Here is a 17363-nt window from a genome sequence, read left to right as displayed (position 1 = left end):
AATCCCAACCGCCGAGCTCATGTCGAGCAAAGCGAGAACGGGACAGGGGCACGGCTGTCGAGCTTGCTCAACAGCCGTGCCCCTGACATTGAATACCCCCCTTAGACAAACCCTAGACAGGAGGGAAGTAAACGTCATAGCTAAGCACATCTATTATGGATTAAGATCAAACAGTGAAAGCAAACTATTGAAGTATGTTAAATATAAATACTTTTTTTGGTACTTGTTTCCTAGCACGGCCACAATCGCGGGCATCGGGTGTAATTTTTAGTGGTCTGCGACGCGACCGACGCGATGCCCCCGTTTTTCCCATTGAAAAAAAGTCAAAATCGCGTCGGTTGCGTCGTATGCGGCTAAAAAAAAAGGCTTAAATGGTCCAAACGCAATGCCCCGATTTCCCATAGGAAACAATGTTAAATGCCTCAATTTAGCCGCGATGCCCCCGATTTCCCATAGGAAACAATGTTAAATGCCTCAATTTCACCAAATCATCATAGGGAACAATGGTAAATGGGCCAGAAACCCCCCAAAACACCCCTGAACAGTGAAATGTCCCCACAAAAGTAGTTTACGCCACCCCACGATCAACGGGAACCCGAAGCGTGGTGAGCGCAGCGAGCCCGCGAGGGGCGGCGGTACGTGTCCTCCGACCTTTTCATACCGCCACTATCCACGTCGGCGTGGAGTTGAGAATAGAATAGTGTGGCGAGCGCAGCGAGCCCCGCGAGGGGACGCGGATACCTTTACAGGTAAACTCGTCCCTTCGTGGGCTTCACAGGTATCCGCGTCCGCTCGCCACGCTTCGGGCTCGGTGGCTCGCTGCGCTCGCCACACTATTCTATTCTCAATTCCACGCCGACGTGGATAGTGGGGGTATGAAAAGGTCGGAGGACGCGTACCGCTGCGCTCGCCACGCTTCGGGTTTGCGTTGATCGTGGGGTGGCGTAAACTACTTTTGGGGGGACATTTCACTGTTCAGGGGTGTTTTTGGGGGTTTCTGGCCCATTTACCATTGTTCCCTATGATGATTTGGGTAAATTGAGCCATTTAACATTGTTTCCTATGGGAAATCGGTGGCATTGCGGGTAAATTGAGGCATTTAACATTGTTCCCTATGGGGAAATCGCGGTTTTTACTCACGATGCCCACGATCATGATCGTTGTGGCCGTGCTAGGAAACAAGTACCCCCTTTTTTTTTTTAAAGGTTTTAAAAACAAGGTTTTCCTTAAATCCTGCTACTACGCTACTTAGCTTCCCTGGAATAAAAAGTATACAGTTTGCTTCAGCTGCATAACAATCTGCACGGAACACATGGCTACTTACTGTCCTGCAGCGCACGATGGCTAAGTTTATAATAGACTAATCTTCTGAATAAACATTTTATAAAGCAGATCCCTTTTATGCACAAGTCAATTGTGAGCTTCCCCATATGTCACAGCACTTTACCCACTACATTGCTACTAAACCAGATCTACACCTACTATGGAGTAAACCAACTCTGATCATACTGGTTAAACTACCCATTTCCCTACAAAAACCATTCTTCTGACTTCTCACCAAAATCTTAACTGCCAGCTTGTTTATTAACCATTCCCTGATCAGCAGCTATGAACTTACACTGGGATCCAGCATGTCCAGGGTCACCGCTTCCTCAGCCAGTAGCTGGACAGAAGAGTCTGCATTCACGGTCACTGAACCGCTGCTCACTAGTAAGGAGACATTTCTGCAATCATTACACTATTCGATTATACAATTTAAAGACCATTTAAGTAAAAATGACCAAACTTCTATTCAACTATTGAAAATAAAAATAATTGTCAACCATTTCAGCACAACAGTACCATAGTAACATAAAATGAAAAAGCTTTTTAAAAAGGCCAACACATTAGGTCACGTATGTAGTCTCTTAAAGGGCAAATCAATTTGTATCTTTGCTCCTACTAGGTTTTAAAAAAAAAAAATACGAGATATCGGGACACAATTTTAAGATTTTATTTTTATATTGCGCCATGTAAAACAGCTAAACCCAGCTAAAGTAATGGGTGCGACACTAACAGTGCAACTTTTCTAATATTTTAGTTTGCAACATCCGGGAAACATCCTGATAGCTGAAATACCAGCAGCTTTTTGCCTGAATGGAGGAACAGTTTAATTGTTGTCAGGCAACTGGGCAGCGACCATTGGCGGTGGAAACACCTAAATTTCCACCCTAATGAAGAAATGCAAAATGTGATGGAACAGAGATTGTAAAAGGACTATACAACACCCAGGATTGTTCGTCATTATCAGCAAAGAAGCAGTGGGACCTCTATAGTATATTATTACTCAACTGATTACATACTTGTTGGATCTAGTACCTGAGGGAAAGATTAAAAGATGTGTGATTTACTTATTCTATTACTATTATATCCAAATTGTACCAATCCTCCGCAATCAGGCAATAACACATGGGATCTGTGATAATTTCCCAGAACCATTTGTTCTTGCGGATCTGCGGACTGCTTACCGGCGATTATGCTTAAGGTGCCTGAGCTAACTGTGTAAACACAGGAATTTAACACAGCTAATGGAATACTGCAGTATGTAGGAGACACAAAGTACTAAAAATATGGGTTTTGAGGAGTAAATTACTAGAGATCAGAACCCAATGATAAAAGCAGGTCAATTAGAAGCATACTGGATGGTCACGAGAACGCAATACTAAAATTTAAATGGGCTACACACCATAAGAATGTGTATTACTAAAAACGTCAATGTTTACGTATGTTAAATAGTCTTAATTGCAGGAACGTGCATACTCACCAAAGTACTTGGTTGCTGTTCCATCCTCACTCAAGACTGTGACAAGACCGGGCCTAAGAACCTGTAGCGTTGGGACATGATTGGAAAGTATGCCGAACATTCCTGTTGTTGTGGGAACGTCCACTTGTTTTACATTAGCACCATTATAAAACACCTGTTAAAAAAAAAAAAAAAAAAAGATAGGCACAGTTAGGTATAGTTATTCAATTGTATATCCATGTTGTATTTACACTCCAGTCTTGCATAAAATAGGACAGCGGTTCTCAAACTGTGGCTCCTGACCACACAGTGGGCCGCAACTCCAATTTGGTGGTGAGATTTCACTTTCTATTTGATCTATGTCTGGATCTGGATTGGTTACAGCGCTCAAATTAGATTTTGACTATGTAGTACAAATCTGTACTATATAGCCTTGCCGGCTAAAACCACTTTTCTATTCAATTTACACTACACGGGGTCGAATCTGCATCAAATGTAGAAAAACCATTTGCTTTTCTATTCGATTTGTTTGTGTTTTAGAAACAAAATCAATAGAAAACAGTGCATCTCTCACAGTGGGTACACATGGTGAGATATGCACTATATTTCTGTTCGATTTGCACATCAAATGCTTTTCTTTAGCATTTGATCCCAATGCGTGCTCCCGTGCAGTGGAAATCAAATAGCTGTAGGGCAGAGACTCTGAAAGGAGCTTGTCTGAAATAGTGTAAGAAACTAAGTAACAACAATTTACCCCTTTCACGTCGCACTTATAAACCGGATTATTGTATCATCAACCCAGGTTAACACAAGTCACCCTGTATATGGGTGACTCGAGTTTTACGGTCAAATTGCTGGACCCGGCAGTGCGAAGTAAAAGCGGTATTAGTGGCCAGTTTATTTCGGTTTTGTGTCTGCGCAATGCTGCCATGAATGTGCAGTCTGTGGCAGCCATTTTGCGTAACTGGGGTCAGAGTAAAATAGCTTGAGAACCTCTGATCAAAAATAGGAGATCAACCAGTAACAATGTATTCTTACCAACCAGATTCTATTTATTATCTTTTTGAAGGTGCTCAATAAAGGAGTAGTAGAATCTGTATAATCGTATAGAGCCCTGGTGTACAGGAGCAGAAGAGGTAGAGACACATGCTGTGGGCTTCCTTCTTCACAGATCAATCTCAACATTACCCTCATCAGTTCTCAGCAGACAAATGATTGACATATATAAAACAAAAAAGTGAATCCATGCAGTAGTTCTATATTCTCTGTAGGTCACTTTCTTTATTGATGTCTTTTGCTTACCATCTCTCTAAATATAAAGAGATATATATCTCTATCTCTATCTCTATATATATCTATCTATCTATCTCTTTCTAAACATTTCCACAAGTGGTCTCAGAAATAAACTATTTGATATAGATAGATGTAGTTTCAATGCCCAGAAAACACATATCTGTGACAATGTATAAGGGCGGACGCACTAAAGCGGTAAAAACACGGATATCAAGGTTATTACAGCATTCTGATATTAACCAAAACAAGCATTCTGGGTTACTGCAACTGGGGGTATCGCCAGCAAAATCTGGCGATACCCAATATAAACCTATAGGCTTATCGTGACCTCCGCCGCTCTCCCCTCACCGGTGTAGTCTTCCTCCTCCCTAGCCCCATACTTCCCCATCCGGGTGCAAGGAGGAGAGCCCTGCAGCAGCCGCAGACAGGAAAAGGGAGGAGAGCAGCCCGTGGCACTTACGATGACTTGTGGCCAGTGTAAAAATGATGATTTGATGGTGAGTCTGTTACAAAGGAATTTGGACATAGTCGCACTGCTGCGAATAGATGTGCACCCGTATAATCAATTCGCACAGCGAGCACAATTCACAAGGTGGGATTTCAATTGAGACGGGCAGCTGGATTAACCCAACGTCGGCCACTGCAAATTGGATGTCTTGCAAACAGGTCTGAATTAAGGTGCCCATACAAGTTACAATTATTGCATACAATATCGCATCTCATTGCTTCTCGGTTTTGCGATGAGATGAGATCTAGTACAGCAAGTATGTGCTGCACATAATTTTTGTACTAGATCTAATCGCAAAACCGAGATGCGATATTGTATACAATAATTGTAATGTGTATGGGCACCTTCAGGCCCATAACCAAAAATTACACTGTGTGTATGCACCTTAAGAAGCAGCAGCACAGAGCAGTAGACCATACAAGCTGACAAACTGGACAGCCAAGTAGATACATGTCAAAATCATCTGTCTTCACAGAGTGCCACACAACCTCCCAAAGAAACATCAGCTCAAGAATGGTTATCGAAGAGCTTCATGGATTGTGTTCCCATGGTACTCAGTATGTACTAGGTCATAAAAACACTTAAAAATAGCTCCAAAAACTGCTCTTATAATTAGCACAAACTGTTCCTATAATACCCCTTGTTGTTAGTAAGTCAATGATTTTTTGGACCAAGGCATGGATGGGAGAGGTATTACCATCAATTGGCAGATGAGTCAAATTCAGCAAAATCCTCAGATGTTATGGTGGATTGTTTTGTGGCTGGTGAAAGCCAGTGCCAGTGTACAACGCGAAGGAATTATTAGCAGTTGAATTAATTCCTCAAATTGCTTGGATACTGGATGTCAAAACACTCTCCAAAGTTGATAAGTAAGGACCTGGTCCAGGGCTAGTTTGGGCTGCAGAAGAAATATCCACTAGCAGGATTGGGGCAAATTGTTGGGAAACTGACGCGTTTCACTGCGCTCCCTGCGGTAGCTTTTATAACATATACCCTACTGGCTGCATCTTTCCCTCTATCAAATGTAGTATTAAATTTAAGGTCACTAGAAGAAAATAAATCAAAAATTATTTTGCATATATTCTGAGCTACAGTTTTTTTTCTTCTCTCTCTGCTGTGGTGTGAGGGAGGAAGAAGCGACATAACTGCTGAGGACAAGTGCACATTCCTGTCAACATAACGCAACCAAGTTACATGGGGTCTGTAATAATCACCACATCTACTATATTTATACAGGGTACCGCACTAGGAGGAGCGCTGGAAACACGCAAGCCAAATCCTGATGGCAGAACAGGGAACATTGTACAGTCCAATGCAGAATGAGGTGAATATTTTGTGGAACAGTTAGAAAAACGTTGCTCATCTCTATTCAGCAGCTTTGATGGTTTCATACTGTGTATTTAACAAGTGTATATGCAGATATTATGTAACTGCTTGAAGCACTGCAGAGCTTTTCTTATTTACATAGAATTTCTTTTTTGCACAGTATTTACAAAAGGTTTTATCTTTTCAAGATTATAATCAGTGTTTACCACCTTCGTTCCTACTTTTCAGGCACAAAACCAATTCTTATTTACTGCAAAAGCCACATATGTAATTCAGATGGAAACTGTATACAAATATTACTCAGTGGCTGCGATTTCTAAACGAAAGCAAAGCCTATTATAAAATATGCCCTATATAAATGCTGTGCTATACATATGCAAATTGGGCTTTTTTTTTTTTTTTTTTTTTTTAAAGGAAACCTCAGAACTGAATCTATCAAACGAAAATAATGATCCCAGGGAGAATTATTTGCCTAATAAGCATATCGGATTTTCTGTCATAACATTTTTATTTTTAGTTCGGATTTATTTTTCTATAGGAAAGACCCTCACATACAGCATGTGGTTAATACAACCAATTAACAAAAATGTGAAGCATTTAAAATCAGGGATGGGGTAACCTTTGGTTCTCCAGCTGTTGAACTACACATCCCAGCATGCCCTGCTACAGTTATGCTATTTGGCCATGATAAAACTATTTCAGCAACAACAGCTTGGGGTCCAACCATCCCTGGTTTAAAAGAAAATGCACTGCATGCTTGTACGTAAACGGAGTGCAAGTATATTAGAGTAGAAAATGCAAGTAACTAATCTCATTTGGCATCATTTCACAATTATTTATATGCATTTCATTTGACTAGTAATAAGAATTTTATTATTAGTGTAAATGACCTACTGAGAGCTGTTGAAGAGCCATGCCACACAGCATGCATCTAACACTGAAGAAGTGGCCAGTAGGTTTCCACAGTGGCTAAGCACAATAAAATGGCAACACCATGATTGCTGTAAATATGCACAAGATTACCAACACGGATGTGAAATACATCTCCAAAATTATACTGCTGTGCTTAACACTTGGAAGCTTAACAAATGGTTTCCAAGGTTACTAAAGTTACATCCAGTAAAAGATATCCCTACATACCCAAGAAGGGTCACCATACCATTGTTATCTCTACCGATTGGAGCCTATACATAGAGAAATGCTGAAGCGTTTTGAGCAATGCTAGATTACTCAGCACACGCTGTGTGCGGAGCGATCTGTCAAGGCCAATGTTCTCCGGTGAGAACACTGGCTTGACATGGACGATTATAGGTTCATCCCTGCATTACTATAAGATGAGAAAAAAGGCCTTGCACACAGGATCCTAGCTGTTTAATAGCCATGTTGGAGAGTGTTTGTTGTATAAAGAGGCTGTCTACAAAGTACAGAATCAATATGACTAGCCTTTCAGCAATACTCCTTACCAACAGCTAACTTTCACATCTATTCCACTCCCCTAATTGCACCAGTCAAGCTGCCTCTTATCACATATAAAGTTTTGCTTCAATAGAACCAGTAGCATCAATGAGACAGTGATAAAAGAAACATAAGAAGTGTCAACATTTTTATTCCATTTATCAAAGCCAACAAGTCACTTCTCAATCTTATTAAGGATGACAGGGTATCAAACATTTAAACTTACATTGGTGACCAGTTATTGCAAAGAATACTCCAATTACTGAACAACCACTTTTCAATGTACTACCAGCTTTGCAGGGTTTAATATGTGGGTGCCAACAAAACTACATATGGCAAACAATGTACCCCAAGCAGAAGGAAGCTCTACATGGGATAAACTAATCTGATTATTGATGGGAAAAGGGAACACAAGGCTACATACTCCATATTAATTTCTAGCTAGGAATCACTCCACAGGGCTCCGTGATCAGGCAAGAGAGCCAGTATACATATGCACATTGTACCCAAGGTACTGTAAGGAAGTCTGTGCCTCCCTGAGGTGGCTGTTCATTGTCCACAATGCATTTTCCATCACACCAGCCTAATTTCCCAGGTTGGGCCCTGAAACAACCCGCGACTAGCGCTGGTTTGTAAGGTTCCCGGGCCAAAATCCCAGGAAAATTTGCTGGGATTTCAACCCTGCTATGGAGCAGGGTTGTTCCCAGGTTGAACCCAGGGTCCTGGTCGGTGTGAAAGGGGTAGGAGGTACTTACCCAGTGCTGGTCCATGGTGCAGGTAGTCAGGCCGCGGATCAGCACAGGTGGCGGCCGCAGATGACGCAGCTCTCCAGCAACCTCACTGCCACCGGAGAGCTGAGTCATCTGCACCCGCCACCTGTGTGGATCACCGGCCTGCACTAAGGACCAGCAACCCAGGGTGAGTATTGTACACCGCCTTCTTCTCACCAGAAAATGCAGGGACTTTTCTGGTGTGAAAGGGACCAACCCGGGAATGCCCTGGGCCGAAATCCCAAGTGGGAAGAAGGCAGGAGCTGGGATGGCGGCAGAGGGTGAAAAGGGTATTAGTTTGTTTTGACACTGAATTAAAAATGTATGTTTATTCTAGCACCCTGAATCTTCCAAAACCCCTGCATTTCTTTTTCCCTGCCTAAGGTGTCACTCTTAAAAATAATGATAATCACCAAAACCCCTCCTGCATTTTGGATTTCCAACGTACAACATACTTTGCCACACCGGTCCCCTTCACCGCGCTTGTATCATCCACTGTAATACATTGGAAATCAGACATGCAGCAGGGTATTGGTGATAATCATCATTTTTATTGGCATATGCTGTGAACTTTTATTGGAATTTTAGTGTTGTTTTGGACTTTCTTGGAAGTGTTTTTATGGATTGAATAAATCTGTTTTGAATACAATGGACATTGTCTCTACCTCCACCTCCGCTCTTAATAGATTATATTAACTATCTACATTTTTATTGACGAATACATCTAACTCAGCACCATAGGAATCCATCACAACATATATTTCTGTTATAGCTGGCAGAACACATCTAAAAGGTACAGAGATGTAGATTAATTCACAATGCCAATAGAATCACATTTTGCAATGCAATCTTATACATTTGAAAATGATCTACAAGTGAATCTAATTATTTTACTTTAGAATCTGTGAACTTAGTAAACATGCACCATTACTGTGTCAAAAGTATTCAGTGTAGTCAGAAAGATTATAGGTTAGGTAGAGTAGCTTGGGTCAAGGGGGGGGGGGGGGGGAATCAGGCAAATTTTCTGTGCTCGGAGAGGTTAGCTAGTGTATAGAATACAAAAAAAAAAAAGGCACATATGTACCTGTTAGGAGCCATATGACTGGTGAAAAATATGCACTGAAGATAAAGATCATTAGATGTTTCCAAGTGGTTGGGTTGTGCCTTCAGTCCTCCTTTTGACATTACTAGTGTGGCTACCGTTTTCCAATTATGATTCGGAAAGTTCTCCATGGTTGTATCTATAATGGGTGCAGGGTGTACAGCGCACCCAGGACCACTCCCTGTGCCCATACACAATACCACCTCATCAGTGCTGTAGATTTCATTGGGACAAGGCTTACAGGCCATGGATGTCACCAGATACATAGCGAAGGTCCCATAAATCCATTGACCTGTGCATGTGAACTACAGAAATTGCTTGATATGGGCAGATGCATAATAGACTGTCACAGTGCCAGAGGATAGTGGTTTCCTAGCACAGCGCCCGTCGGGGTTAAGTTAAGGTATGCGATCAACACGATTTTCTGTCAATTACCAGCCTTTATTGTCGGCAAAGAGAAAATCACGTTGATCGCATGCCATAGGAATCAATGTTAAATTACCTGTCAATGTTAAAATCGCGTTGATCGCGTCCATCGCATGCCATTATAATGGCATGCGATGGACGCTATTTTACATAGGGTACAATGTTAAATGGCCCCCAAACCCCATTTTTCATTGTATGCCCCCCCCAATTGTTAACGCCACCCCACTATTGACGCCAACCCGAAGCGTGGCGAGCGCAGCGACGATACGCGTCCTCCGACCTTTTCATACCCCCACTATCCACGTCGGCGTGGAGTTGATTTTATATAGTGTGGCGAGCGCAGCGAGCCCGAAGCATGGCGAGCCCGAAGCATGGCGAGCCCCACGAGGGAACGCGTAATACCTGTGAAGTTGTGCGCTCGCCACACTATATAAAATCAACTCCACGCAGACGTGGATAGTGGGTCTATGAAATGGTCGGAGGACGCATACTGCTGCGCTCACCACACTTCGGGTTGACAGTCATCGTGGGGTGGTGTTAACAATGGGGGACCATTTCACCCATGAAGGGGGCTATGCAATTAAAATTGGGGTTTCGGGGGCTTTTAACATTGGGCAAAATGGTAAAATGGTCTCAGGGACCATTTTACATTGATTCCAATGTAAAAATCCCGTCGATCGCATGCGATGGACGCGTTTTTTGGGTCCCGATGCTTAAGATAAAAATCGCTGGCGCCGTGCTAGGAAACAAGTACCAAAAAGCCTTTGAGGGTTAGCGGTACCCACTTGGACTCTGTTGGGTAAATATATACCTGCCCATAGCAACCAATCAGATTCTACCTATTTGTCTAGCACCTTCTAGAACAGGGGTGTCAAACACAAGGCCCGCGGGCCAAATCCGGCCCTCCAGACCTCTTCATGTGGCCCGCGCAGCCGCCGCCAACCTTCACCTTTTATTCTCGATTTTTTTTTTAAACAAGAAAGCCGCCTCTTCAGCGCATGCGCGGCAGCCTACAAGCCAGAGAATGTCTGCCCTCTAGCGCAGTGCCGCCGGTCGTCAACCCCTCCTCAGCTCCCACCTGCTGTATAGGAGCCAGAGAGAGGAAAGTGCAGGTCCGTCGTGGTGAATGGTGCTGCTGCTGCTGCTGTGCGCTCCAGGTCACTTACTGCTGAGTGTGCACTGCACAGTGACCGGGAGCACTCTGCCCCCCACTCCTGGATAGATAGTGCGAGGAGCGCTACTCACAGGAGGGAGGGGGAAATGCGCCTGTGTGAGAGCGCAGCTGTGTCCTTGGTGGTGGAGCAGCTCAGACTGGAGTGGACGCATCCGAGCGGGTAAGTGTCAAACTCTCTGCCTATGTGTGTGTGTGTGCGCACTGGCACATTGCAGCCCATCATTAATTGCTGTGTCCCCTGATAATAAGCAGGACATATGCCCTAAGACTGAGTGCTGCCCCCCTGTGCAGGCAGCGTGTGCCCTAATGCACTGCAGTTCACAGCAATAGCAGGAGGGAAATGCTACTGCTGAGTATACAATAATTGAATGCAGTGACAATAATTTATGATAATAAAGAGTGGACACATAGTCCTACAGATACAACCGGCCCTTTGAGGGTGACCAAACTGCTGATGTGGCCCCCGATGAATGAGTTTGACAACCCTGTGGAAGATAAAAAGGTAGAATATCCATTTCTAAAGACAAGTATTTTTTTTTTTAAATATACACCTGAGGAAGGGAAGCCTGCATGGAGGCTGTGCACGACCCATCTCTCTCTTGATGCACCCCTGCAAGTCACTATTTAATTTTTTAAAGCAAAAATATAACTGGTGTTTATATAGAATAGAAGGTAATACTTTAACGGTGTATTAGAATTTGTAATTAAATGTATTCTACACTGTAAATGTGACCTCCAATTTATTAGAACGGTCTAAACAAAAACAGCGCTTCAAGTAGTGTTCATTCTAGCACACGCATCTTCCAAAAATTGGTCTGCTGTGGTGCATTTAGCACAGGTCTGGTCTGCATATTAGAGCTAAAATACAGACCACACTGTGCTAGAAGTACAACAGCAGAGAGCTACACCCCAAGTAGGGGTTTTGGAAGATGCAGGGTGCTCGAATGAACACCAACTTCATTAAAAGGACTATGCTGTGTACAAGGTGTCATCATGGAGCTTTTATAGCACATCCCTATGGTGCTCTATTAGACTGAGCTCTGTCTATTGGAGCACTCAGTCATTACCATGCTTATGGAACCAGCCTGAGAGGAGAGGTGTTTACGATATGGTGGGTTACATTTCTCGAAGTATCAATTATTATACTCTGGCCATAAAGTGATGGACAAGGCCAGCTACAATACTCTGGTACACTGCGGTTTTTAAACAATCTTAAGTTGTTGGCCTTCTGGTCGATCCCGCAGCAGGGCCAACCAAAAGACATCCCTAGTGACAGTGTGGATGAGCAAGTTAGGCATATATGCCCTATTTGATGTTCCAATTTGCCTGGAAAAAAACAAATTGTAAATACCGCATACCCGGACTAACTTCTATTAAACCTGATGGACTTCACGCAACAGATGTGTAAATTGGGTACACCCGTACAGTCTCAGGTGTGATTGCTTCTAAAAGTACCTCTATTAGGTATTATAACATGATGGCGGAGCAATAGATTTGTAACTAATTATGATTTGTAATGAACACATAGCTTTTACAATACTATATTATTCAGCAATCAAAACCCCTACCTACACATTGAAAAAAATCATGATTACTTTTTGCTTGAGCAACTGCATGCAACACTTAAACACTGTGCTTGTTTTCTTGTATACATACAGAAGTGAACTTGATGTTTTTAGAATATAGGGCCTTATTCTAGTTCACTCTGACAAAATCCTTCTTAGATGGACAAAACCATGTGCACTGCAGGGGGGCAGATGTTACTTGTGCAGAGAGAGTTAGATTTGGGTGGGGGTTTTACTTCAAAGTGAGATCTATAATGCAGTGTAAAAATAAAGCAGCCAGTATTTACCCTGCACAGAAACAAAATAACTCACCCAAATCTAATTCTCTCTGCACATGTTGCATCTGCCCTCCTGCAGTGCACATGGTTTTGTCCATTGACGAAGGAGACTGTCAGAAAGAGTGAACTAGAATAAGGCCCTTAATCATCTATTTATAGGTCCAGTGCCCGTTTGTGCATCTCTGAAACACTGCCATCTGTTGGCAGCGAGTGAAACTACATCACACACACAGGCAAAACACTAGCTTTCGAAGCATTTGCTTCAAGCGGGCTTACTAGTATTTTTATATAGTTCAGTTTGTAGTAACGTTTGTCTTTGTATTTTAGTATGGCAATCAACATTTACCAAACAGCATTGTTTTTAATAGACAAGCCAATAGTAGTAACACTAGGCACTTTACAATCTGCCATGAGAATCTGCAAACTTGGACTGCATTCATTGCTATATGCTGCTTAATCGCTATTTGTTGCAGCACAAAATTATCTCCAGCCTTATTATATCCTTTATACAAATTGCCTATCCTGGGGGGAGGGGGGGGGGGGGTATCAGGACAACAAAAGGGGAGACTTTTCAACAAATTGAAAGGCCCAATATCTGTGCTACACATTATACAAATTCCTTTATTAGAAGCTACTGATTTTCCACCACACTGATTTGGCATATGTTTTCCCACAAGAATACAGAAACACAATGACCAATATTGGGAAATTGAGGGTGAGATTTTGACTCGCCCAATTGGAGGTTGAAAAGAATGTATTTGTGGATGTTTAACCGTATTATAGGAAAAAGCTGAAACGCTAATGCCTACGCCATTGGTAGCCAACTCCAGTCCTCGAGAGCTACCAACAGTTCAGATTTTCCAGCTCACCTCGCAGGTACACAGGTGCACTCGTTACTGACTATTTTAAAATATCCACAGGTGGAGCTAATTACTTCACTTGTGATTCTTTGAGGAGACATGGAAAACATTAACTGTTGGTAGCTCTCGAGGACTGGGGTTGGCTACCCCAGGTCTACACAGTATTCACTAATTTAAATACAAAATTAACCAAATAATGGCAAAATGTGTACTTAGCTTAGATCAGAACTTCTTTAGCTTTCGTCTATTACAGGGTCCAAATGTTGCAATTAGAGTTAAGGTGTCCATACACTTGTCTGATTTGGGCCCGATTTCACCCGATTCTGGCGGATCGGGCCCAAATCTGATCTGACACTCGATCCAACGGTCCCGTGTGCATAGGATCGGTGTCAGAGATTGGACAGGCTACACATAATATAAAATCGGTACTTGTGTAGTTTCACAGCGGCAGTTACGTAGTTTATGTAGTGGTGTATTGAGAATACCAATATAGCACTATGCCGGCTACATAAACTACCCAAATGGCTCTGGAGCCCTGAAAATACACAATGCTTAATATCCCCACTATCCACGTTGGCATGGAGTTGATTTTATAAAGTATGGCGAGCGCAGCGAGCCCCGCGGATACACGTCCGCTCGCCATGCTCGGTGGCTCACTGCGCCTGCCACACTTTATAAAATCAACTCCACGCCAACGAGGATAGTGGCGATATTACATGAATAGTGGGGGTGAAATGGCAGGTCTATATATACCCTCCTCCGTCAATCCCCGCTGACTTCAGGCTGTAATCCACGGGCACCGCATCCCCACTGAATCCTACTGTGATCCACGGTCACTCCCCGGCAGCAGCGTTCAGTCCCCCTCGTCCGGCATTCGTGGCGGATGCTGTAAGCAATTAGCGTAGTGCCACTAGGGGAGCAGGGAAACCATGTGATGCTCGGCCAGCGGCACTACATACAGCGACTGCCGCGAATGCGGGAGGAGGGGGACTGAACGCTGCCGCCGGGGAGTGATCGGGGATCGCTGCCAGGAGGAGGGTAAGTAGAAACCACAACATCAACCACCCTGCTCCTGTAGTTTCACGGCCGCCATGAAACTACACAAGTACCGATAAATCTTATATGCAGCCGTCAACGACACTTTGTGGGTGCGATTTAGCACCATGAAGAAAAAGGTCTCTCCCCGCTCTGCAGCAGTAGAACAAAAAAAAACAAAAAAAAAAAACAACAACAACATTTAAAAGAACGGGTGGCCATTTTTTTTTTTTTTATTCTCCTACCCCCATCCTTCACCTCCCCAGGAGTATTACACTATATAAATTGCATGTGATTCATCTCACAAAAAGTGCCAGGACGTATGGGAGGGTCCCGGGGAGCGTGTGGGGCAGCTCAGGGGAAATTGGGTCTGACTTTCCTTAAGACAAGTCCATTGGATAGCCTATTCTTTGGGAAATTGTGGACCCAACCTTTAAAACCCCCATACACTAGGCAGATGTATCACACAGCCACCGCATGCGATACTTTCAAAACTAACCCAGCAGCTAGATTGCATGTTACACATTGTATTTACATACAATATATCACAAGTGATCCCATTCACCTCCGAGGGATAAGACTTATCCTTGAGGCAGAAAGGACAATCTCCAGATTCGACATACATGACCGCGCACTGGATAGGAAATGTAAGTATATAACATATGATGATTCAACACTTTAAATACAATTCATTGGCCTGATGCTTCAAAATGGTTTATAAAAAGGGCCAAATCATACTTGTGTTTGGTAGCCTTAACAGTTTGGCTAAAAAGGAAATGCCAACTTTTCAACCACAACAAAGGGGGACTATGTAAAAACTGGACCCGGACATCAAAATCTGCAGTCCGGAGCTTGTAGTGTTCGTTCCGGGGGGGTGTCTGGTCTAGGGGTGTCCCTGTGATAGCTTTCACCAGGGACATAGGGAAGGGAAGATTATAGCCTCCCCATGTGATCCGGACCGTCCGGTTTTTGCTACATGGCCGGACCATACAAGGAGGCTTTATTCTCCCCTCTCCTCCTCTCCCTGATGACAGGTGTCCCAGACAGCCCCGCCCCCCCCGGACAGGATACCGATGAGACACCCCCGGATGCCACAAGCTCCAAAATGCAGAGTTTGATGTCCTGTCCGGTCCAGGGGGTCTTGACCTGGTTTTTACCCATACCCCAACAAAGGTGCTACAACTTTTACAGAAGCCACAGTTTTTACCCTTAATATAATTCATATAATAATTATCTGAGATGGGGATAAATGATGTGTCATGGTGGTACACATCAATCAGGCTTCCTCCAAGCAAAGGCATTATTGACACTTCAGCTAGCAATGTGACATTACACCTTTTAAGTAACAGGTAAAGAAAACGGCAAGGGTATTTCTATAAAAGGTTAGTTGAAGAACTTTGTTTGACCTTTGAAGACTTCATAGCCTCATACTCCATGTTATTAAACAATGAATAAGTGACATTCTATCCATTTAGGATAACGTTTCACTTTACTACGAGGTCATATTATTTATTTCAATAACCTACTAGGATATAAAACTTGAAGGATTTATATTAAGATTCTAAATTAACTCCTGTGAACACTACAGCCCAACCAGGAATGGACAATAAGTAGGTTGAAGAACTTCTAGAAAGCATTATGCCTAAATGGTGCAGAACAGTTATAACGGACAGCCTATAGAAGGTCATCTACACCCCCACTCTGCTGCACCTATGCCTACACGGAACCAATACTGCTCTGAATAAATGCTGTACAATGAGTGACAGGAGTGTGCACAACACATTATTGCTATACAGACACTAATCTGTATCCCCACATAGACACACGTACAGACCACACACAAATGCACCCTCTGCTATATGACCTGGCTAGGAGAGGCAAATGTAAAGCTCATGGCCGGTGATCCAGCGGGCGCTGCCTCGGCATAGCTTCGTACGTGGCCCAGTACCGACCGGCGGAGAGCCAGGAACCCACGGGCAGACTGCATGCTGATGAAGCCGGGCAAACTATGACCGAAACCAAGGACACCGGATACCAGGCTAGGCCTTCGCGCAAGGAATCGTGGGATTTGTAGTGTGAAGCCGAGTGCACTGCCCCCACCTCAGCATTACACACACTGCATGTCCCAGCATGCACCTGGGCCGGTGCAAAAGGATTGAAAGGGCGCATGAGCCGTCTTGTCATTGCATTGCTGACCCTACTCCTGTCGTTTAGGAGAATATATATAATTAGGCTTCTATGGCCAGATTACATGGGCAATCAGTCTCTGGTGAATTTTAATAAATTTGATGGGATTAAAGCTGTATGATGAGAATTATTGCCAACTCGTGTATTAATCACCTACAGTGTGACCTGTGGAGGAGATAGCAATGTATGGGACCAGCTTAAATAGCAGCCCCTGAGTATTAGGGCAGACTCGACAGAGCACACCGTGTCATACTGACCTATGGTTCGGTTCCCAGAATGCACGCAATGCATTTGCTAATTTGTACGCAGTGGCTATGTGAAAACATGCAAATGCTGCAGCCACCGCCCACCAGGTGTTGCATACCTCTCAACATGACCATCTCCAGGAGGGACAGAATGCCCTAATCCTGCATTTTCCTCTTAATTTATGATTGCCATCACCTGTGGTGAAACACATTTCGTATCAATTAACCTGTTTAAAACAGGTGATGGCAATCATATTTATTGCGTCCCTCCTGGAATGGGTTTTATAGATGCACTCCTACAGCATTTTTGAACCACTGCTTGCGTACAAAGATTCAATCATCAGGCAACAAACCGTA

The 17363-nt window shown here is 43.4% G+C and overlaps 1 protein-coding gene across 2 annotated transcripts in view; it reads right to left on the bottom strand.

Annotated features, from left to right (window-relative positions):
• Nucleotides 1-16640, bottom strand: part of ATP5F1D (ATP synthase F1 subunit delta) — a 34483-nt gene extending 17843 nt beyond the window's left edge. Inside the window, exons 1-3 of one of the 2 annotated variants that reach the window (XM_083182513.1) lie at nucleotides 16439-16640; nucleotides 2804-2957; nucleotides 1619-1707 (exon numbers count right to left, since the gene is read on the bottom strand). In XM_083182513.1, the coding sequence (XP_083038639.1) occupies nucleotides 1619-1707; nucleotides 2804-2957; nucleotides 16439-16561 (366 nt within the window). In that variant the 5' untranslated portion in view covers nucleotides 16562-16640. The remainder of the gene's footprint in view (nucleotides 1-1618; nucleotides 1708-2803; nucleotides 2958-16438) is intronic. The other variant, XM_083182505.1, reaches the window with a different exon arrangement.
• Between the last annotated feature and the right edge of the window lie 723 nt (nucleotides 16641-17363).

This window comes from Crinia signifera, chromosome 1 (assembly GCF_055691185.1).
Source record: "Crinia signifera chromosome 1, ASM5569118v1, whole genome shotgun sequence".
In the NCBI taxonomy this organism is placed as follows: domain Eukaryota; kingdom Metazoa; phylum Chordata; class Amphibia; order Anura; family Myobatrachidae; genus Crinia; species Crinia signifera.
Note: the sequence above shows the minus strand (reverse complement) of the source record. Positions and strands in the feature narration are given on the sequence as shown.